Source organism: Microtus pennsylvanicus, chromosome 8, assembly GCF_037038515.1.
Source record: "Microtus pennsylvanicus isolate mMicPen1 chromosome 8, mMicPen1.hap1, whole genome shotgun sequence".
NCBI lineage: Eukaryota > Metazoa > Chordata > Mammalia > Rodentia > Cricetidae > Microtus > Microtus pennsylvanicus.
This window is the reverse complement of record NC_134586.1, coordinates 7,858,051-7,881,084: the sequence shown is the minus strand read 5'-3', so window position 1 is coordinate 7,881,084 and position 23,034 is coordinate 7,858,051. Positions and strand designations below refer to the sequence as shown.

At 40.4% G+C, this 23,034-nt stretch overlaps 2 protein-coding genes across 3 annotated transcripts in view; one reads left to right on the top strand and one right to left on the bottom strand.

Annotated features, from left to right (window-relative positions):
• Nucleotides 1-23,034, top strand: part of Slco1b3 (solute carrier organic anion transporter family member 1B3) — a 1,042,880-nt gene that overhangs the window by 598,477 nt on the left and 421,369 nt on the right. The window lies entirely within an intron of this gene.
• Nucleotides 1-23,034, bottom strand: part of LOC142855848 (solute carrier organic anion transporter family member 1A5) — an 83,468-nt gene that overhangs the window by 31,745 nt on the left and 28,689 nt on the right. Inside the window, exons 2-5 of one of the 2 annotated variants that reach the window (XM_075982372.1) lie at nt 17,326-17,506; nt 13,854-13,966; nt 10,561-10,702; nt 3,251-3,383 (exon numbers count right to left, since the gene is read on the bottom strand). In XM_075982372.1, the coding sequence (XP_075838487.1) occupies nt 3,251-3,383; nt 10,561-10,702; nt 13,854-13,913 (335 nt within the window). In that variant the 5' untranslated portion in view covers nt 13,914-13,966; nt 17,326-17,506. The remainder of the gene's footprint in view (nt 1-3,250; nt 3,384-10,560; nt 10,703-13,853; nt 13,967-17,325; nt 17,507-23,034) is intronic. The other variant, XM_075982373.1, reaches the window with a different exon arrangement.

Genomic DNA, 23,034 nt, shown 5'->3' with positions numbered 1-23,034 from the left:
CCTTAAAAAACAACTGAGAAGATAAAATATCCTTTATTTAGTTCATTATCTACTTAAAGGTCAGTTGTTTACTCAAGGTCCATTTATTCCTCAACTGACAATAAAATGGCAGAGAATAGTTTCAAAATAAAAAAGGAAATCTCGTTTTCTCAAAGATAAAGAAATCTAGATATGGGGATGTTGTTCAATTGTTACATCGGTGTCTGGAATGCAACAATCCTGGGTTTGATCCTGAGCACAAAATAAAACCAGAAACAGTGGACCGTGCCTATAATCCTAGCACTCAGGAAACAGAGGCAAGAGGAGAAGTTCATGATTATCCTTAACTGCAAAATGGGTTTGAAGCCACACTTAGAGACATGAGAATCTGTTTCAAAAAGTAAAAATAAAAGGCTTGTAAGATACCAGGTGCAACCAAGGGTACAGATGCTTATTTTACAAACCTGACAACCTAGATTGCATCCCTCAGGGTAGGCAGAGAAATCCTACTCCTGAGAGTTGTTTCCTGACCTCACATAAAAGCACACACACTTCCCCACCATAACATATAAAACACAAAATAATGAAAAATAATAAAAACATAAATGAGAAATTGAAAGTGTGCTACTTAAGCTCAATAAAATCTTGAGACTGGGATGTGAATTAAGAATGACTACTGGAACAGAAGGCAAGGGAAATGTGACCACATGCTTCAGGAAGCAACAGGACATGTTCTGGTCTCCATTGAAAGCTGCATGAAGAGATTCCTAACTCAGGACCCAGCTGGGCACACAAAGAAATAAGGCATATCTAGGTCTTCAGACTCGTCCTCAATCTCTCCAAGTGGAAGTACTTACATGCAGGAGAGCATCCGAACTGGAAAACTGAGGACACAGAGGACAAGGGGGAAATGTACTATTTTAAAACCCTGCACACTGAAGATGATGCTCTCATTGCTTTCTGATGGGTAGCCAACTTTCTACCTCTTTAGTAAGTGCGGAGAATTCCTGGCTGGGACTACAAATTACATACATTTCTGAGACAGCTCAAATTCAGTGAGTTCAGCTCAAATACCACCTAGTTCTACTCATCACAACCCAGATCAATCACCTGTGGATTCATCCTACCGAAAAACACAAAAGTCTCCCATTAACCAATTCTATACTTGAATACAGAATTTCTAGTTAGCTTTCTGTTGTTGTCCTTTCTTAAATGCAAAAAAATAACCAAGAACCATCTGTGCGGGGCACTCTATTACAGTACTATTACAGTATGTAAAAGACAAACAAAAGCTACGTGTAAAGAGCCAGAGACATGGGAGGCAGATAAAGAAAGTCACAAGGGGAAAGACACTGAATTCCTGAGAAAATAACAAGATGTCCCCTCAAAAGAGATATTCAAGGTAAAGAAGTGTCCTTGACAATAAAAATTTAGAGATATGATAAGACATGTGACAAGCCCATTCAAGAGCTTGGATGACAAAACTAAATCTCTCGGGAAGTTCCCAAGAGATTCAAAGACATGAAATTAGAAAGACAGCAAGATATGAATGAAATCTAAGATGTTAGTACTCAAATAGCAGCTGCAGAAGAGAAGGAGGAGGAGGACATCATCAAGAAGGAAAGAGTACAAAAACTTTACAAAATGCCCTGACTGAAGGTGCCTGATGAGGCAAAGGGCTTAAACCAATCATCATTAGTGTCAGACTGTGGAGATAAAAGAGAAACCAGTCAGAGTAGTTAGAATACCAATTCTAATTCCAAAACACACAAACTTTGAGGCAATGTCTCCAAAGGCTGTAGGGATTTTTTTTTTGTTTACAGAAAGAAATGAGGGAGAGTAAAAAGGAAAGCAGAGGGCAGGATGCTCCTCCTGTGAGTAATTAAGAGCGAAATAGCAACACTTGGAAGGCTGAAGCAGGAGGATCACCAAGAGGTTGAGACCAGCCTGAGCTACACAATAATACTGTACAAGCCCAGGCTTCATAGCAAGACCCTATCTCAAAAAAAAAAAAGAAGAAGAAGAAAAGGGGTGGACTAGAGAGATGGCTCAGTGGTTAAGAGAACTTGTTACTCCTGAGGAGGACCTGGGTTCATATTTCCAGCCCTGCATGGTAGCTGACAACCATCTGTAACTCCAGTTCCATGGGAATTCAATACATTTCTGTTTTCTGTGTGCACCAGACATACACACGGTGCATCTATACACATGTGGGTAAAATACTGAAACACATCAAATTGATAAAAAGATCCTAAAAAACCAAAGGAAAGATAGAAGAAAGAAATAATTAAGAAGAGTAGAGGAGAAGCAGGAGAAAGAACAAGATGGAAGAAGGAAGTCAAACAAATTCCTAAGGAAAAGAGAGATGGAGAATTACAAGGAAATGGCCCTGAGCTGGGTTCAAGATTTGTAGTTCAGAGGCGGGTGGAATGAAACAGACAATAGCAAGAGGCATGGCCAGGTCAACACTGAAGCCCCTGACCTGTGTTGAGGGATGTGCACCCTACCAGTCACTGAAAGGCCCATGAGATAATGAAAGACACAATAAGAAAATAAATAATAATAAATAATACACAATAATAAAGACATAATAAGAAAGTAGATCAAATGGGAAAAGTCAGCTAAGTATTAAATCTAGGCAAAAATTGAATTCTATAACAAAGAATAATATAATTTTATGATAGAAAATATTAGTTTTACATCACTTAGTATTAAGGCATTAAAATCTAATGAGATACACTGGCAAACAGCAGAAAGAACTGATAACATACCCCCAGCAAGCAGGAAAGGGATAAGAGATAACTCAACATAACTTTACTTTTACAATTTTCTGTTTTAAGTTTCATTAGTAAACATGGAAATTAAAACAGCCTTGACACCAATGTGTCCCCGAATGACCCATTATTACAGCACACTGTTGTCCCTTTGTAACTGGAGCTTCTAAATAGGCCTGATGAAGAACTTTACACAAGCTTTTGCAGGTTCAGAGAATCGATTCATGAGTCTCAATATCAGGACAGCTGTTTCTCAGCTTCATGAAAGAGGTGTCTCAAATTCCCACTTGACAATGGACAGGATGGGACCTTAAGTGGACCCAAGGTTACGAGATCCACAAATCATACCAGCAAAGTGCAGACCATATTTTTTAATTTCCATATTAGCATTCTGTACTTTGGAGATGCATTGTTCCTCCCAGAGAGAAAATTCTGAGCCTCATTTCCTGTAAGTGAAAGTTGAAACTAAAATAATCATCAAGGGCTGGGATACTCACCGGTCCATCAGGAAATGAGGTAGTGATATTAAGAAACAACCTAGGCCCATAACCACACATCCAATACCGATCATGATGGGCCTGTGCAGTTTTGTTCCAAAATAACTCACGAATATAATCAGCAAAAGGTTTCCTAGGAGAGAAAAATGAGAATGCTTGTTTCAGTATTATGTTAGCCGATCTTAGTCAGCATCATCGCCAACATTTGCGCTCAGGGTTTAACAACCACCTTAAGAACACAGGAATGGATCCACCCTTATCCACTCGACCCCACAAGGTACAAGCCCCATCCTGCCCCCAAACCCGCCTATCCTCCTGCAACCTTGGTGGAACTCTAAAACACACCTGGCTACAATGCAGAGAGGACCAAGAGGTGAGTGACCCAGCAGAACACCTCACACCCTAGACCTTCTGTAGTGGAGCAACTTCCTCAGCATCTCTGGCCAGCCAGCAGGAGAGTTCCCTGAAGGTAGGCTGCCCCAATTCCCACCCCCATCCACCAGACTCTGCAAATTAAAAGCCCCATCCTGCACTCAAATTTGCCTACCCTCCAGCAACCTCAGTGGAACTCCGAAACACAGCTTGCTATCATACAGACAGGAGCAAGGGAAGAGTGACCAGATCCAGCAAGACATTCCACTCTCTAGGCCCTCCATAGTGGAGCAGAACCTCAGGCCTCTCCCCCACCTACCTCAGCTTCTCTAGGCAGCCAGCAATAGAGTTTCCTGCAGAGAGGACCAAGAGAGAGGACCAAGAGAGGAACTCTAAAGCACAAGCTGTGACTACAAAGAGTGAACCAAGAAAGTGAACCAGGAGAGCAGACCAAGAGAGCAGACTAAGAGAGACCTCAGTGGCTCCTTGAGAAATAGATATTAACAGTACAGAGCAGACCAAGAACAATTCCCAATGACTCAGACAGCCACTGCAAGGATTAGACCAAGATGCAAAGACACTGCCAGCATAAATTGAAAGAAGAGATGGGTAAGCACCAATGCAAGAATTAATCCAACAAACTAAAAAGCAACATGGTAACACCAGAACCCAGTGGTCAAACAACAGGAGGTCTTGATCATACTAACCCAGAAGAAGCAAAAAAAATTATTTTAAGTGAAACTTTATAAAGATGATGGACACACTTAAAGAGGAAATGAAAAACTCCCCTAAAGAAATGAAGGAAAAGATGAACAAAAAATTAGAAGAAATTAATAAATCCCTCAAATAAACCCAAAAAACAAGAAAAAATAATCAAACTGGTGAAGCAAACAATTCAAGACATGAAAACTGAAATAGGGACAATAAAGAAAATGCAAACCAAAGGAATTCTGGATATGGATGATCTGGATAAGTGAACAGAAACTACAGAGGCAAGTATAACCAACAGAATGTGAGAGATAGAAGAGAGAATCTCAGGTGTTGAATATATTATAGAGAAAATCAATTCATTGGTCAAAAAATACATTAAATCAAACAAATTCTTAAATCTGGAAATATGGACACCATGAAAAGGCCAAACCTAAAAATAATAGGAATAAGTGAAGGACTCCAGCCCAAAGGCACAGAAAATATATTCAACAAAATCATAGAATAAAATTTTCCCAAACTAAAGAAGAATATCCCTATGAAGGTACAAGAATCTTACAAAACACCAAATTGACTGGATCAAAAAAAGTCCCCTCACCATATAATAACCAAAACACAAAACATACAGAATAAAGAAAGAATATTAAGGGTTGCAAAGGAAAAAGGTCAAGTAACATATAAAAGTTGACCTATCAGAATTACATCCAACTTCTCAATGGAAACCATGAAAACCAGGTCTTGGGCAAATGTGATACAGACACTAAGAGACCACAGCTACAAGACCAGACTATTATACCCAGCAAAGCTTTCACTCACCATCGATGGCGCAAACAAGATATTCCATGACAAAATCAGACTTAAACAATATGTATCAACAAGCCAGACCTACAGAAAGTACCAGAAAAAAAACCCCAACCCAAAGAAACTAACTGAACCCACAAAAACATAGACAGGAGATAACTTCCCACCAGCAAAAGCCAAAGAAGGGAAACACACAACCACTACCACTGAAAAATAACAGGAATTAACAACCACTGGTCATTATTATCTCTTAATATCAATGGATTCAATTCACCTATAAAAAGACACAAGCTAAGAGAATGGATATAAAAACATGATCCAGCTTTCTGCTGTATACAAGAAACACACTTCAACCTCTAAGACAGACACTGCCTCAGAGTAAAGGGTTGGGAAAAGGTTTTACAATCAAATGGACCTAAGAAACAAGCAGGTATAGCTATCCTAATACCTAACAAAATAGATTTCAAATTAAAATCAAGCAGAAAAAAAATAGAGAAGAACACTTTATTTATACTCATACAGGAACAATCCATTAAGATGAAGTCTCAGTCCAGAACATCTATGCCCTTAATACAAGAGCACCCACATATGTAAAAGAAACATTACTAAAGCTTAAATTGCACATCAATCCCCACACACTAATAGTAGGAGACTTCAATACTTCATTCTCACCAATGGACAGGTCAACCATAGAGAAACTTAAGAGAGAAATAAGAGAACTAACAGATGTCATAACTCAAAGGTACTTAACAGATATCTATAGAATATTTCACCCAAACACAAAAGAATATACCTTCTTCTCAGCACCTCATGGTACCTTCTCTAAAACTAACCACATACTTGATAACAAAGCAAACCTCCACATACACAAAAAAATTGGAGTAGTCTTCTGTATCTTATCAGATCACCATGGCTTAAAGTTAAAATTTAACAACAATACTACTTGCAGAAGGCCTACAAAATCATGAAAATTGAACAGTGAACTACTGAACCACCCCTGTGTCAAGGAAGAAATAAAGAAATTAAAGACTTCCTAAAATTCAACAAAAATCAAAGCACAACTTACCCAAAGCCATGGGACACTATGAAAGCAGTGCTAAGAGGGAAGTTCATAGCACTAAGTGCCTATATAAAGAAAGTGGAGGAAGTTCACACTAGTAACTTAAAAGCACACCTGAAAGCTCTAGAACAAAAAGAACCAGACTTACCCAGGAGGAGTAGAAGATAGGAAATAATCAAAATGAGGGCCGAAATCAATGAGATGGAAACAAAGAAAACAATACAAAGAATCAATGAGACAAAGACCTTGCCAAACTCTTTAAGAGGCTGCAGTTACTCTGATACTGAGACAAAGACTCACTAAGAAAGAGAATTAACAGACCAATCTCATTCATCAACATAGATGCAAAAATAATAAAATACTAGCAAACCAAATAAAAGAACACATCAAAAAAATCATCCACTATGATAAGTAGACTTCATCCCAGAGATGCAGGGCTGGTACAACATACAAAAATCTGTCACTATAATCTACCATGTAAATGAGCTGAAAGAAAAAAACATATGATCATATTTATAGATGCTGAAAAACTTTCAACAAAATTCAACACCTCTTCATAATAAAGGTCTTGGAGATATCAGGGGTACAAGGAACATATCTAACCATAAAAAAAAGCAATATACAACAAGCCGACAGCCAACATCAAATTAAATGGAGAGAAACTCAAAGCTTTTCCACTAAAATCAGGAACAAAACAAGGCTGTCCACTCTTTATATCTAGTCAACACAGTTTGAAGTTCTGGCTATAGCAATAATACAACCAAAGAAAATCAAGGGGATTCAAATTGGAAAGGAAGAAGTAAAACTTTCACTATTTGTAGATAATATGATAGTATATACAAGTGACTCTACCAGGGAACTCCTACAGCTTACAAATACCTTCAGTGATGTGGCAGGATACAAGATCAACTCAAAAAAATTCAGTAGCCTTCCTATATACAAATGATAAAGAAACTGGGAAAAAAAATCAGAGAAACATCACCCTTCACCATAGACACAAATAACATAAAATATCTTGGGGTAACACTCACCATGCTCTTAGATAGGTAGGATCAGCATAATAAAAATATCAATCCTACCAAAAGCAATGTATAGATCCAATGCAATCCCCATCAAAATCCCAACACAATTCTTCATAAACATTGAAAGAACAATACTCATATACTTCATATGGAAAAACAAAAAAACTCAGGAGGGTGAAAACAATCCTGTACAATAAAAGAACTTCTAGAGGCATCACCATCTTTGACATCAAGCTCTATTGCAGAACTACGGTAATGAAAACAGCTTAGTATTGACATATAAAAGGTTGACCAATGAAATCGAATTGAAGACCCAGGTATTAAACCACACACCTATGAACACCTGATTTTTTACAAAAAGATAAAATTATACAATGGAAAGAAAGAAAGCATCTTCAACAAATGGTGCTGGTATAACTGGATGTCAACATGTAGAAGAATTAAAATAGATCCATATCTATCTCCATGCACAAAACTCAAGTCCAAATGGATTAAAGACCTCTATATAAATCCGATCACACTGAACCTGATAGAAGAGAAAGTGGAAAGTAGCTTTTAATGCATGGGCACAGGAGACCACTTCCTAAATATAACACTAGTAGCACAGATGCTGAGAGCAACAATAAATAAATGGAACCTCCTGAAACTAAGAAGCTTCTGTAAAGCAAAGGATATAGTCAAAAAGACCAAAAGACAGCCTACTGAATGGGGAAAGATCTTCACCAACCCCACATCAGACAAAGGACTAATCTCCAAAATATATAATGAAATCAAGAAATTAGACATCAAACTTCAAAATAACCCTATTAAAAATGGGGTACAGAACTAAACAGGGAATTTGCAACAGAAGACTCTCAAATGGCTGAAGGACACATCCTTAGCCATCAGGGAAATGCAAATCAAAACAACTCTAAGATACCATCTTACACCTGTCAGAATGACTAAGATCAAAAACACCAATGATAGCTTATGCTGGAAAGGATGTGCAGTAAGGGGAACTGCCACTGCTGTCTCGCCTGTGTGACAAAATGCCTCTCAGGTGGTGGCCGGCTCAAAATGAGGGGCTCCTGCTTCCTGGAGCTTGGCCCCCAGCTGCTCCCTGGCAGTCTGCTCGAATTGGGGGTGCCTGGTCAGCCTCAACGACCTAGTTCACTTTGTTCCTGGAGATTGTTTCTTGCATTGGCTCTGCTCTTTTTCTTCTCTTCTACTTTTCTCTTGACAAAAACTTAATCTGTTTAAGGAACCAGGAAACATTCCCAACGGCTCCTTGAATGTGGAGGAACTGATGCATCAGTTCCCTCCCTTGATTCAGGCCATTAATGTTATGAGTAAGACTCTGGCTCGCTCTCTGGGGGAATTTATGGATACCCTAGAACAGAAAGGGCTCATGATAGGAGATTTGGTAAAAGATGGGTAAACTATGAAGGAAAACGTATGGAATGGCATGAGTTACCATTTATGGAGAGACTAGCCAGAATGAGAAACCCTTGGTGCATTTTAGATAGGAAAAAAAGGCAGGCTATTCTTGATAACATGAAGCCAGCCATTCAATATTGGAGCAAACCCTGGGGGTGAAATCCTGAAGAATGGTGTTTGGGTTACGTTGGTTACCTTGAGGGCCAATATGATTTAGGGCCATGAGAAAGTGCAGTTGGTTAGTGGTGTGAGACGAATTTCAAAGAAAAGCTCTGCCCACCTGGCCTGACCACAAGACTTGCTGAGAATAATCAATTGCCTGTAATCATTTTCTTTATGTAAGCTTTTATGTCTGACAACTTTCTTCTGTAATCTCATAAAAATGATGCTTGAATTTTAGTAAAATTGCAGCAGATTCAAATCTCATTAGAGTTGTGTCTGTCTGTCATTCGCCAAATCCTGGGTTCTCCTAAGGATTCACCCCTGTTCTCCCTTGGTCTTCTATCTCCAAGAAAGTCAGTCCGTGGCAGGGAACACTCATTCATTGCTGATGGGAATGGAAACTTCTACAATCACTCTGGAAATCAGTATAGTGGTTTCTCAGAAAATTAGAAATCAACCTACCTCAAGATCCAACAATACCACTCTGGAGCATAAACCCAAGAGATGCTCAATCATACTACAAAGGCATTTGTTCAACTATGTTCATAGTAGCATATTTGTAATAGCAGGAACCTGGAAACAACCTTGATGCCCCTCAGCCAAAGAATGAATAAAGAAAATGTGGCACATTTACACATTAGAGTCCTACTCAGTGGTAAAAAAAACAATGACATCTTTAAATTTCCATGCAAGTGAATAGAACTAGAAAACACCATACTGAGTGAGGTATCCCAGACCTAAAAAGATGAATATGATATGTACTCACTCATAAGTAGACACTAGCTATTAACAAAGGATATTGACCCTATCATTCATGATCCTAGAGAAGCTAAGTAACAAGGTGAACCCTAAGAAAGACATATATAGATCCACCTGGAAAGTCAAAACAGACAAGATTGCCTAACAAAATTGGGAGAGAAGAAAGGGTGGAAGAGAAAGAGAAGGAAAGAAGGGGAGGACTTGAGGGAATGGGATAGTTGAGATGGAATAAGGACAGAGATGAGAGCAAAGAAAGAGATATTGTGATTGAGGGAGCCATTATGGGGTTAGCAAGAAACCTGGCTCTAGAAAAATTTCCAGGAATCCACAAGAATGACCCCAGCTAAGACCCTAAGCAATAGAGGAGAGGGTGCCCCAACTGGCCTTGCTCTGTAGTCAGACTGATAAACATGTTAAATATCACCATAGAACCTTCATCCAGCAACTAATGGAAACAAAGGCAGAGACCTGTATCAGAGCACTTGACTGAGTTCCCAAAGTCCAGTTGAAGAGTGGGAGGAATGAGATTATGAGCAAAGAGGTCAAGACCATGATGGGGACACTTACTGGAACAGTCTACCTGAGCTAATGGGAGCACAGCCAGAGGGAAGAACAAGCATAGGACCAAACTAATCCCTCTGAATGTGGCTGACAGTTGCATGGCTGGGGCAGACTGAGAGGCCACTAGCAGTGGCACCAGTATTTATTCCTACTGTTTGTATTGGCTTTGGGGGAAACTATTCTCTCTGGATGGATACCTTGCTCAATTCTGAGCTAGTGTGGGATTTCTTTTAAGTGTCCTTCTTCAGGCGAAGAGTTAGCCCAGGGCCTCCCACACATCAGGCAAACTTTCTCATTCTATTCTCAGCCTTGAGAAATAGATGGTTATTTATTTAGGGGTAAACTCACAAGTCAGAATCCTCTGCTTGTTCAGATATCAGAAGCCGAAATCCGCAACAGGGAATAGAGAAGCCAGAAAAGAGTAATAAGTAAATGTAAAAATAACTCACCAATCTCAAAGCTCCCATTGATAAATCCAACTATAGATGTGGGGATATCGAACTGTCTCTCTATTTGTGTGAGCATGGAATTCATGTAAGTTCCTGATAGCGATTTGGATACAAATGCCCATGTCAATGCCAACAGGAACAACTAGGGAGAAAACATTTAAGAAAAAGTGAGAGGCAATTCTTCCCCTCTCTTCTTCATCAACACCATTATTCTTTGAAGTCCCATTGCAAGATTTATGAGTTTTGGTTTCATTTTTTTTTTTTGCTCCATGTACCTTAACCAGAGTCACCTATGTAGACACTGGGTAAGAACTAATCATTGGTGCCTGGTAAGGTCATTAGTGTATGCATGACTGAAGGTCATTAAGGCCATCATATTCCCTGTCAAAGGACACTTTCCTTAATGATTGTTTTCTAAACTTAAGTAGCAGGAGCTTCAGTCTGGTGCTGTAGACCATTTGACCACCCTAACATTATAGACAGTTCTAAGGTCAGAGAACTCTAATTCTTTTTCAACAGTCACCTCTAAATTTTGACTTGTAAATTCATGATTTTAACATTTAAACTGCACACCAGTGTTTACTGTTGTTAAACTCCAAAGTAACTGTGATGGCTTGATCAGGAATGGCCCCATAAGGTCATGGGTTTAAATGCCTGGCCACCAAGTAGTGGCACTATTGGAAGCTGTGGTCTTGTTGGAGAAAGTGTGTTAATGAGGGTGAGCTTTGAAATTTCAGAAGCTCTAGCTGGGCCCTGTGTCACTCTCTTCCTGTTGCCTGCAAATCTGAATGTAGAACTCTTGGATCCTTCTCTAGAATAATATCTTCATTGGGTACCAATGCTTCCCACCATGATGATAATGGGATAAACCTCTGAACCTGTAAGCCAGCCTCAGCTAGGTGTTTTGCTTTATGAGTTGCAGTGGTCATGGTATGTCCTCACAGCAATAGAAACCTTAACCGAGTCAGTAACCAAAAGATGAACTTTGAAAAGTAGAGAGTATATGGTATCTGATGATATTTCTCTACAGTTGCTAATTATATTGGTAACTAATAATCACAATAGTCATCATTTTCCTAAACTATGCTGGAGATGGGGCTCAGCAGTTGAGATCACTTTCTGCTCTTGCTACGGACCTGTGTTCCATTCCTAGCACCTACACTGTGCTTCAAAACCACCTACAACTCCAGTTCCAGGAGATCCAACACCTTCTTCTGGCCTCCAAGGACACCAGACACACAGTGGAACACCAACTTATATGGGGGGAAATATCCATATACATAAAATAAAATATAAATTTAAAGTAATTGAAATATGTTAAATTGGAGAAGGTGGTAGGGATCAGGGACAGAGGAATTGCCTGGTGTGCTGAGCGTCTGGGTCTAATTTCTCATGCCACTCATATAGGATGGCACTGAAGGATGAGCACTCACACACGTAGAGAGGCATAGATGCACACAGAGAGGGATATACACACACATACAGGTCTCAGAATGCTTGTTTGTTTTTATTTTAAAACATAGGACTTAAAGCGTAGATGGACTAAGCTAAAGTAGAAACATATCCCAGCCAGTGGGATTTGAATGGGGGTCCCTGATAAATCTAGAGGAGGAAGAGGAATGGAGGGGACAAGAGACACAAGAAATGACAGCAAGACAGGATTTCTGATCAAGACATGTTTTATTAATTCTCAGAAGCTGTATATAGCAAATGGGCAAGGAGTAGGGGAGGGTGTCAGGTCTGCTGGAATTCAGGTCCTGAGACATCCCTAGCTGATAAGGAAATACTGAGGGTCTGTGATTGTTGACTAATAAAGGAAATGCTAATTGTTTCTAAAGCCTGGGCCTACAGGTCTCTCTAGGCTAATTTCCTAAAGTCCGGAACTTGCCCTGCAAAGGTGGTATCTTACTTGTGAACTTAAGATGGCTGTAAACAAAATACAGGTCTTTGAGTCTGGCACAAACACGTTGCACAAATTGTCCAAAGTGACACATCTAGTAAGCATCTGGCAAAGGTTAGGACCAAGGGTCTTGGGCTCCTCAGAATATGAGAATTGAAGGATAACTTGAGAAGGCTGGGTTTCAATAATTCATGCATCACTGCAGGTAAAAACACTTTCCAGGGCTGAGTCTGCGGTCTCCTCTCTTTTACACTAATGTATGGAGTCCACTACATGTGAATAAGGTATATGAGCTTGTGACAGGACGATTTAGGAGGCAGCAGCTTAATGAGGAGCCTGGAAGGGGCTCTGCAGAGACTAGAGGAGTGCTCAGAGTCCCTGGGTTAATGCACATTCATATTTGGTGATTATACAAAGATGCCTTTGGAACTGTGAGAAGGACAACTATCTCAAAACTACTGAAAACCACCCAAATAGTAAACTGAATGGATATTATCTCTTACAAAATGATTGTAATATTGTCAAAACTCATAGACTATATTCATCTGACTAGATTATGGGCTCATCTTTGCTTATTAATAAACACAGAACCTCTGCTGGAGACCTGTTTCTTAGCTGTGACCCCTGACCTTCTGTTGGAATCTCCTGAGGGCTCCCACTGAATTGATCTCTGACCTCAGACTAAATTCCAGCACAATATAATTCCATTCACACCTAAAATATTTTTAAACCCCATGCTCCCTTTTTTATTTGTTTATTTATTTATTTATTAAAGGTTTCTGCCTCCTCCCCGCCACCGCCTCCCATTTCCCTCCCCCTCTCCCCGATCAAGACCCCCTCCCTCATCAGCCCAAAGAGCAATCAGGGTTCCCTGACCTGTGGGAAGTCCAAGGACCACCCACTTCCATCCAGGTCTAGTAAGGTGAGCATCCAAACTGCCTAGGCTCCATTAAGGCGTTCTAAATCAGTGTTTCTCAACCTTCCTATTGCTGTGCACTTTAACACAGTACATCATGTTCTGGTTGATCCCCAACCATAAAATTATTTTTAATTGCTATTTCATAACTGTAATTTTCCTACTGTGATGAATCATAAGGTAGATATCTGATAGGCAGAATATCTGATATGAGACTCCTGTGAAAGAGGACCCCTAAAGTCACAGTGACACACAAATAGAGAACCATCGCCCTAAATCATTCTTATGAAGTTTCCTGGATAAATTTTCCTGGTCAGACATCCCTAATTTAAAACCAACTTCTTTAAGGCTAGAAAATAACAAATTAGGTAAAATGGCTTTTCTCTTGGAAAACTGTGCAATGTAGCAATGTCACAAGGACTATTAAAGCTTTTTTTCAAAGTCTCTCATTCATACACACATGAATACAATCCATACCTTGATCTTGGAAAAGCATCTCACCCCATGAGTTACAACTCTTTTCTCAGGTTCTGCCATGGTGTTCTTCCGATGGTTGCCAGATGCCTATGCTTTAAATGCCTTATTGCTGGCTTTGCAAGAGAACAAACAGATAGTTGTTTAATAAAGTATTTACTTCACAACAAATCATTAATAAAAACTCTGTTAGGACTGGGGTGTATCTTTTTAGAAAATATTTTTTTAAGTTAATTCTTTACTGATCCTTTGGGAATTTTACTACATGTATCCCAATGTCACTTATCTCCCAGTCACTCCATATCTGCCCCTCAAACCTGAACCATGCCCCCAAAAAACTAATTTAAAAAAATACGTTGCTCCTCAATCCTTCCAATACCTCTTCATTCACGCTAGTAGCATAAGGAGCCATGGTGTATTGTGCAGTATACTCTTTTGTTCAATAAGCCTCACCCACAAAATGTTCATTTTTTTGGTTTTGTGTCTTATATTTATTCTTTGTGTTTTTTATATCATGCCTACTGGTTCTATCCATATCCCTCCCCACCATAGAATGAAATATAATAGGAAAAGAGGAGAAAAAAGAAAGAAGGGAGAAATCTCATCATGGAAGCTACAGTGTGACACAGTGAGTCACACACTTTTACGTCATGCTTTTATCCATATATTTTTACATGCAGGCATTTATCAAAAAAACATCATTGATCTGGTTTGAGGCCCTTGGTCTCTGACATAGCAGTGACACTTAGGTCCTCATTGGGACTCTTCCTGGACATCCCATTGCTGTCCTGTGTCCTGGAGATCCTGCAACCCTAAATCCAAAAGAATGACACCTCCCATTCCTGAACAGATAACATATGGGGTGGATGTTGGGGTGGTTCTGGGCCTAGGTATTTGTATGGCTGGTCAGCCTGCCAGCTCTGACCTGTCTTAGCCACCATCTGAAGAGATGAAAGAGATGAAGGGTGGGCTGAGGGTGGCTTCACTGCCACTCAGAACAGTGATCATTACGTTTTAATGAGATATTGGTCTGGCTCAAGGCCGCTGGCACACCACTATCACTGGACCCTCACTAAATCTTCTCTCAGATATCCTGCTGATACCCCAAGACATGGGGAAGCTGCAATTATTTTTCTGCAAGATCAGTCCCTTCACACACTTCACCATGACATAGATGGGTAAATTTCAGGATAGGCCAACTCAAGGCCCAGGATGTGGGACTGGGTGGTAGCTGGGCTGGTTGGTCCAGGTCACTGGGACCAATCACCTCACATGAGGTGTGAAGCCAGCTCTCCCATGCCTATAGTGAGGTGGTGGCTTCTCTTCCAAGTGTGAGAGTGGAGTCGGAGAGGCAGCTTTCTCATGGGGGGATGGGACAAGCTGTCCTGCTGCAATGTCCAGCTAGGAGAATGGCAAGGTATCCCAGGGCCAGTAAAGGACAGGCTGACTCAGCAGGGCACTTGGATTTAAACATGGATGGTTCCTAAAAGTCTCTATGGTAACACAGGCCATGAGCATCATCACAGACACCAGCTGCAACAAGAACATGGACCTAGACATGCCCTTAACAGCTGCTCAGGCCTGGACATCACCAGGGCCCCAGTAGCAGCATAGACCACCCAGATCAATATGACACCAGCAGCAGCAAGGTTCTCATACACAACATGATCTCGAGTGACTATCCAGACTCCAGACAATCATATGATCTTTGGTGGTACCCTGAGCCACACACATCACAGATCCCAACTATGGTAGGACCTGGGGCCCAGACATGGTCCCTGGAAGCTTCCCAGACTCAGTTGTCACCAGAACCCAAGATAGCAGTGCAGGCAACTCTGATCAGCAAGGACACCACAGCAGAGTGGCCCTCAGACACAAACATGGCCCCAAGTGGCTGCTCAGACCTTCATCAGTATCAGGAGCCATGACATCAGATCAGACCCTAGCTACAGAAAAACCACAGGGGTATAGGGTATCTTCTTACTCTGGGTTTCTATTGCTGTGATAAAATACAAGGATCAAAAGCAAATTAGAGGGGAAAGTGTTTCCTTCTGCTCACAGTTCTATATCACAGTTCATAACACAGGGAAGTCAGGGCAAGAACTCCCTGTAGCAAGCTGGATGCAGTAGCAGAGGCAGAGGCCATAAAGGAACATTGCTTCCTACTTTGCTCCTCATGGCCTATACTGCCTGCCTTCTTATACAACCTAGAACTGCCTGCCAGGCTGGTTACACTCACAATGAGCTGGGTCCTCCCTCCCACATGGATCAAGAAAACACACCACAAGCTAGACCATCAGTCAAGCTCCTTGAGTCATTTTCTCAGTTGAGGTTCCCTGTCCCCAAATGACCCTAGCCTGTGTTGTAATAGGAGCAGCGGGGCTGCATCCCCAGCACCCGGCTGCCCACATGGCTAGCTTATACCCTGAAATAATTACACGGAAACGGTATTCTTTTAAACATTGCCTGGACCATTAGTTCCAGCCTCTTATTGGATAGCTCTTACATATGGATCTAACCCATTTTTAATAATCTGTGTAGCCCACTAGGTGGCTTACCAGGGAAGATCTTAACCTGCATCTGTGTCGGGTAGGAGAATCATGGCGACTCTCTGACTCAGCTTCTTTCTCCCAGCATTCTGTTTAGTCTACTCCGCCTACTTAATTTTCTGTCCTCTTAAAGGGCCAAGGCAGTTTCTTTATTTAACCAATGAAATCAACACAAAACAGCAGACTCCCACATCAAGCCTGTGTCAAGTTGATATGAAACTGTCGAGCACAGCTATGGAGGTAGTTCAGCAGGTAACGTGTTTGATTTCTAAGCTTGAAGATCTTAGTTTGAATTCATAGCAATGAAGTTAAAGGCTGAACTTCTCTGGACCTCCCTGTAACCCCAACTATGGGAGAACACAGACAGCAGGATCACTGTGGTGTGCCAAGTGAACAGCGGACAGGTTCAGTGAAGAGACTAAAGTTTCATGATGTCTAGAGGAAGATATTCAGTATTAACTGGTGGCCTCCATGATATGCACACCTGTATATGTGCACCTGCACCTGCATGCAAACACACACAAACCTTATACACAAACATATACATTGCTCTGTCTCTGTCTGTCTCTATCTCTTTCTCTCTCTCTCTCACATACACACATACACACACACAAACACACACACACACACGCACACACACCACTTGAAAAGGAACAATTTAACCAGTACCCTGAATGTTACAAAATTTTCTAGGAAGTGTTTTATTTTGACTGACCTTAAAAATGATGCCATAGGAAAAGATTTGGTTTGTTTGATTTCTGTTGAAAAAGCCAATGCAAATAACTATACTTAGTCTTTGGTGATATTAAAGATAGTCTCAGAATGTGTTAGATTCTGCCCTTAAATTAATGACAGTGTTGTTAAAATAAAGCTTTTTGATTCTTTAGCAAAGCAAATTAGACCCTGGTGATACCCTTTGAACTCACTTGAAGAATGCTGCCTTTAAGAACATGAAGACATCCGCTGTGTTTGTTCACAACTTCTGCCTCACTGAGCCAACTAAAGCTGTTTGTCCAGGCTTCCTTCTTGAGGTCTTTACACTCTCAGATTTCCCTGGTGTCTCAAAAAGAGAAACAGCTTTCTAGGCCACTGTTGATTCACAGAAACCTGGGGAGATACAGAATTTCAGTCAAGAAAGTAAAAACAACAAATAAGTCTACAATTGGGGACAAATCCAACACTTCCAGGTTTAAAAATATAGGGTTTAGAAAAAGAAAAGACTCGTAAACAAAGAACTATACATGGTTATGTATGACCTATATGTTATGTGTGGACAAAAATGTCCCTCCCTGTACAAGTTATATGTAGATATTAGTATTTATATGCAATGAAAAGTGACTTGTGTTTCATTCAAAAGTACTAGTCTTGTCAATCTACTTAGTCTGTGTCTTAAACGTAGAGTAGTTTTCATCACCACCAAAATATTTTAATTTCAACATTTATTCAAGAAAACCTATTTAACCATACTTGTATGATTTCTTAGCTGTATCCAAAGCTCTAATTTATGTAAACCCTCTAAACAACATCCATTTAACAAGTAATCCAGAATGGCTCTAAGTTTATAAACATTTAAATTTAAAATGTTTGCCAAAGTTCCAAATATCAGTCACAACAGGGTAATTATGTATGACCATAGTTGTATATACAGCCCTGCAGTAAAATAAATACTACTGAACACCTAATATATGCCAGTCACAACATGAAGCAGCAAGGTGGAAAACAGAACAAGAAAAGCTTTCTGTGTATAGAGAAGTGAAGTTCTATTAGACACCTCAGTCAACACCTAGATTCCTAGGAACCTATGCTTCTCCTGGAAAAGATAAATTTTCAGTAAATAAATATAAATAAATTAAGGTGCACTGGGATAGAATGGGACCATATATGCTGAGGCCCAACACACTTATTAGGGAAATAGGAAAGAAAATTCATAGGATATGGATGAAAATTATAGGAACTGTCTAGGCAGTTATGAACAGACATAGGAATGAAACCCCAGACTCAAAACTTCAAGACCACTTAACTTCCTGAGAGGAGCTGATACTGGTGGTGGAAAGAATGGCAGGAGGGATCGATTTCCAGTAGAGAGGAAACTCCCATGATTTAAATCTACACCAAATATAGATAAACATCCACCTCTCAGTTCTCACCTGCCTCTCTTTTCCTCATCCACAGTACAATCTTTCATTAATCTTCTCTTTCTTGTCTTTCTCCCTGTGCATCTCTGAGTCCGGGGTGATCTCCCCACCCATTCCTAAGAGGACTTACTCCTCTCCCATGGGAAAGCTGTATTCACTTTTCCTTAGTGGCTTAAAACATAACCATTCTCAATATCTACTCTTCTTTTTCTAGCCAAAAGAAGCCTGTGTTAACAGCCAGAAGATCACTGGATGGCTCTTCCCAAGAACACTAAGTAGCGATCCGGATAGTTTTTATCACTGCCTTGAAGATTCCTTTCAAAATGCTTTTGCTCTGTCAGAGGAGTTTTACAAACAAGGGCCTTGACTGTACCAACATTTACTGTGAAAAACATTATATCCTTTCAGATGCATTTTAGACATGTCTATAGAGGAAAAGAGGCAAAGCAATATCTGCTTCATTGATTCAACAAAACCTACGTAACCCAATGCTGAATCATGGAACAGTCCCCTGCTGCACACTTTGAAGCTAAATGAGAAACGTGCACAGAGTAAGTGGCAGTCACATGAACAGTGTGCGTTTGTTAGCACAGCATTGTTTAAACAGTGCTTCTGTTCCCAAGATCACACAGTGTCACAGACAAATACCTATCACTCATCAGAGCTCGTGAAAACCGAATGTTACGCTTTTACTAAGCAGACAACACTGTGATGTCTCTGCTTCTTTAGCACCCAAGTGAGGAGTGGGAACACACCACTCGGGTTCTCAAGCAAAAGAGCCCACAATCTGAACCACTTTGCATTGTTTGTATTATTGGAAAGATGTAGGACAGAATGTCTGCTCTCTCGGGCATTTTAAGAATACAGTCAGAATTGCTAAGTTGGTGGGTGAGCATGCTACAAAGCCGATCTCTAAAACAGTAACTACCCTGTAGTGCTGATACTCTATACACACTGAGCAGCAACCCTGGTCAGGGGAGACCCTTTGGCTGATGGTCCTCAATGACATCTCAATCCCAGTACAACTCTGTACAAGGTGAATAAACACACTCACTCATGCTCAGTATCCAAACAGTTTGTGATTATCAGTACATACATGCTGTTCATTCCACCTTACTCTGTACTATTGAATTAAAGAATCAAAGGTTTTCCTTTACTATGGTAAAGCAAATAATACATACATGAGGAAGCCTTAGGAGACAATCCTCTCCCTGGTGAGGGAAGAAAAGGTAACAGCAGCAAAAATCTAATGAAAAGCACCTTTTTCTGGAATCCTCAAATTGGCTCTAACTGCTAGAGACAGCCTATTAGGTGCTGCCCAGTTGAAATGCTTTCAACCGATACCAAGCCAAGAAAGGGCGTGGAGAATCAACAATGACTTCTTGTTTGGTTCCCAGCAAATCATTTCACTTTGGTCAGCTTTCTCCAGTCAGAAATCAAAGAAGAGAATACTAAATTCCACCTGTTAAGGCTGAACACATTTATTTCCTACATTGAAGGTTCCTGGAAAGTGCGGCCCTAGAGAAAACTTAACTAGATATCAAGAACATTGCCCATCCATGTGGTTTTACCACGGAAAAGACAAACCCTTCACCCACAATCTAGCCAGTTTGTGACTTTCGATGTGTTCTAAGTCTAGACTGAGAGGCAAGCAGAATTAGAAATTCAAAACTTGAGTTCTGCCTTTAACGGAGCCACCTGTGACATTGTGTCATCAGTGGCATTTCCTGTACCATACAGACCTAGAGAATGAAGAGGTGGTTGCAGGAGATGCAGTTCCCACACTTGCGACTCTTGTTTTGACCTAGGTCTCACCATGAAGCTTTAAGCTCTCTAATGCACATACTGTTGAGCCCATACTTCCTAGCTAAAGCAAGAATCAGGCCAAGCCACAGCGGAGAGTGTACCTTCTTGATACCCAGTTGTTCAATGTTTGTTCCCCCTTTGCATCATTGCCAGCAAAATTGTCAGGTTGTCGTACCTAGCACTAGAACAGCTCGCACGCTGTCTCCTCTGGATGGCATCCCCCACCCTCTTTGTCTGCAAGTCTCCAATGATCTCCACTGCACTCAGAACTGTACCCAATCTCTGCAGTTGCTGCAGTTCCTGACGAAAACTTGCCTTACACTGCTCACTATCAATATTAGCTTTTCACTGAGAGCAGTGCAGTGGGAATTACAATTTCTTCAGGCTGTCTCAATTATTCCCTTCCTTTTATCTGCTTGGGCAGAGTTTGAGGGACAAAAGTAGGTATCTCTATTTAATCTCATGGAAGGAAATAATTGAACTCCTTTTTCTCATATATAAAAAGGTTTACCTTTTTCCATGTACCCCTCATATCTGAAAATACAACAAAATCCCAGGGTTTTCCCCCAATCCATTTATGTGTGCATTTTCTCATTCACATCCTAAAAAATGAAGAGACAACTGGAGAGTGTCAGTTGTGAAACACCATTGTGACTTTAATCCCAGATATGTTGACTTGTCTATATGGATTTTTAGCCTGTTTATATTGAAGGACAGGAATATTTATGTCAATCATGCAAGACTGTTAGGAAGAATGAACTGTATAACTACCATCAGCACCTTCACAGGGAGCTGGAGTTAAACAGTCACCCTGTCAATGGCAGTGAATATTATTCATTCACTCCACAAATAGTTATTAAGGCTTTACGAAATTCCCAGCACAATTGTAGGTGTTAGGGTTCTGAAGATGAAGAAGATGAAGCTTGTGCTCACTCTCAAGAAGTCTCAGAAGCTATGGGAGAGACAGATCATTAACTGGCAATTGGTAGTTATTGCCATGATGCAGTCAATGACAGAGGGGAAAAAATATTAATGAGAACCATTCTCATGTCTGCGTCACCTGGGTGCAGTTTAATAGTTTAGCTGCTTATTCTTTAAAATAAGTACAACTTTGAAGATCTGTTTGCAAACTGTCTGCATGCTTTAGGACAGACCACACAGTTTCTCTAACCACAAATGAAAACAGCATCTATTGTTCTCAAAGTTGTGGATGCTAGAAAAATGCAGGCCCCTTTCCAACTTGTCTGAAGGTCAGAGAGTTTGGAGACTAACAGGCTTAATTACACGTTCTAACTCAGGAGGTGGTTGCCTAGCTATTTTGAAGTTAAGGTAGCCTGGTGCCACCCTGACAGGTGGTCAGGATATACAGGTGTGCTTCTGCTTTTTTCTTTTGTAACTTTGAGGTCACCTAGGAAAGGGAGGTCTCCAGCATACTTGACCTAAATGACTTGGCGTACCTGCTACCTAGACAACAAAATGCTAATAATTGTGTGTCTCAGAGTTGACTGTGTGTGTTAACCTTTGGTATCATGTTAATCAAGTCTTTTGTTAGCTTCTCCCCCAGTTTACAGTGTGTATAAAAGCTGTGGAAAAATAAGTGCAGGGATTTCAGGGTTTCAGTAATCCCTGAAATACCCTTCCGATACTGTCTTATGTTTTCTGACTTATTATTTTTGTCTTCATATTCTTTACTCATATTTCTTTAATTCCAATGCCCCTACCCTGGTAAGTAGTTTTGTCAAGGCCAGTCCTTAATATATGGTGCCCAATGTGGGGCAAAAACCTATAACCCTGGATGAGAAAATAGAATTCATGACAGATACCAAAAGAATTTAATGCGGGAAAACAGTCACAAAGGTACAAGAAGAGTTAGAAAGCAGGTTAAAGGCCATGTTGGAAGGGGAAAGAGCTGAGATGCAGAGGCTAGAGTTCTCAAGGTCATAAAACCACCACTAGAAGCTAGGAAAGCCCTGGTATTTTCCCCTTCTCCATAAGCCCAATGTCACACAAATATTTTCCAATAGCACAACCTAACAGAGTCTTATGAACAGGGATACTTAGTCTTCAGCCTCTGGGATACAGAATGGATAGAGCATGGGAGAGAATGAATGTGAAACCAGACAAACATTTACAAAGACAACCATAATCTTCACTGCAAAATTAAATACTTTTAACGCATATTATAAAATTGGCATGCAAACAACAGTCAACTAATGGTAGGTGTTTGATGATGCACGATAGAATTATGTCCTCAGTGCTGTTCAGACTGGATCAGGAAACAGATCCTTGGATATTTCAGCAGCTCTTACTTCCTATACTCACCTCTCTGAGTCACACTAAACACAAGGCTTACCATCAAGTCAACTGATTTTTCTTTATTGACTTGAATGTATGGATTCATTCCTTCTGCATCATTGAAAAAGAGCCACAGTACCAGTCTTCATAGAATACAGTGTGCCCACAAACAGAATACCACCTGTTCGGAGGCTTACTGCCAGGAAGTTCACTTGCCAAAAGAAACAAGCCACCACACTCTGAAACACCAGCATATTTATTGTTCAACATGATATTTTGGACTCCATGTGTGATGTGTGGTGTTTTGGTTGAGTGACTAGCACATAAGAAAAGTTTAAATGAGCCTTTGTTCCTGAAAAACTGCTGCTACACTGGAAGACACAGCTCTGAACTTATTTA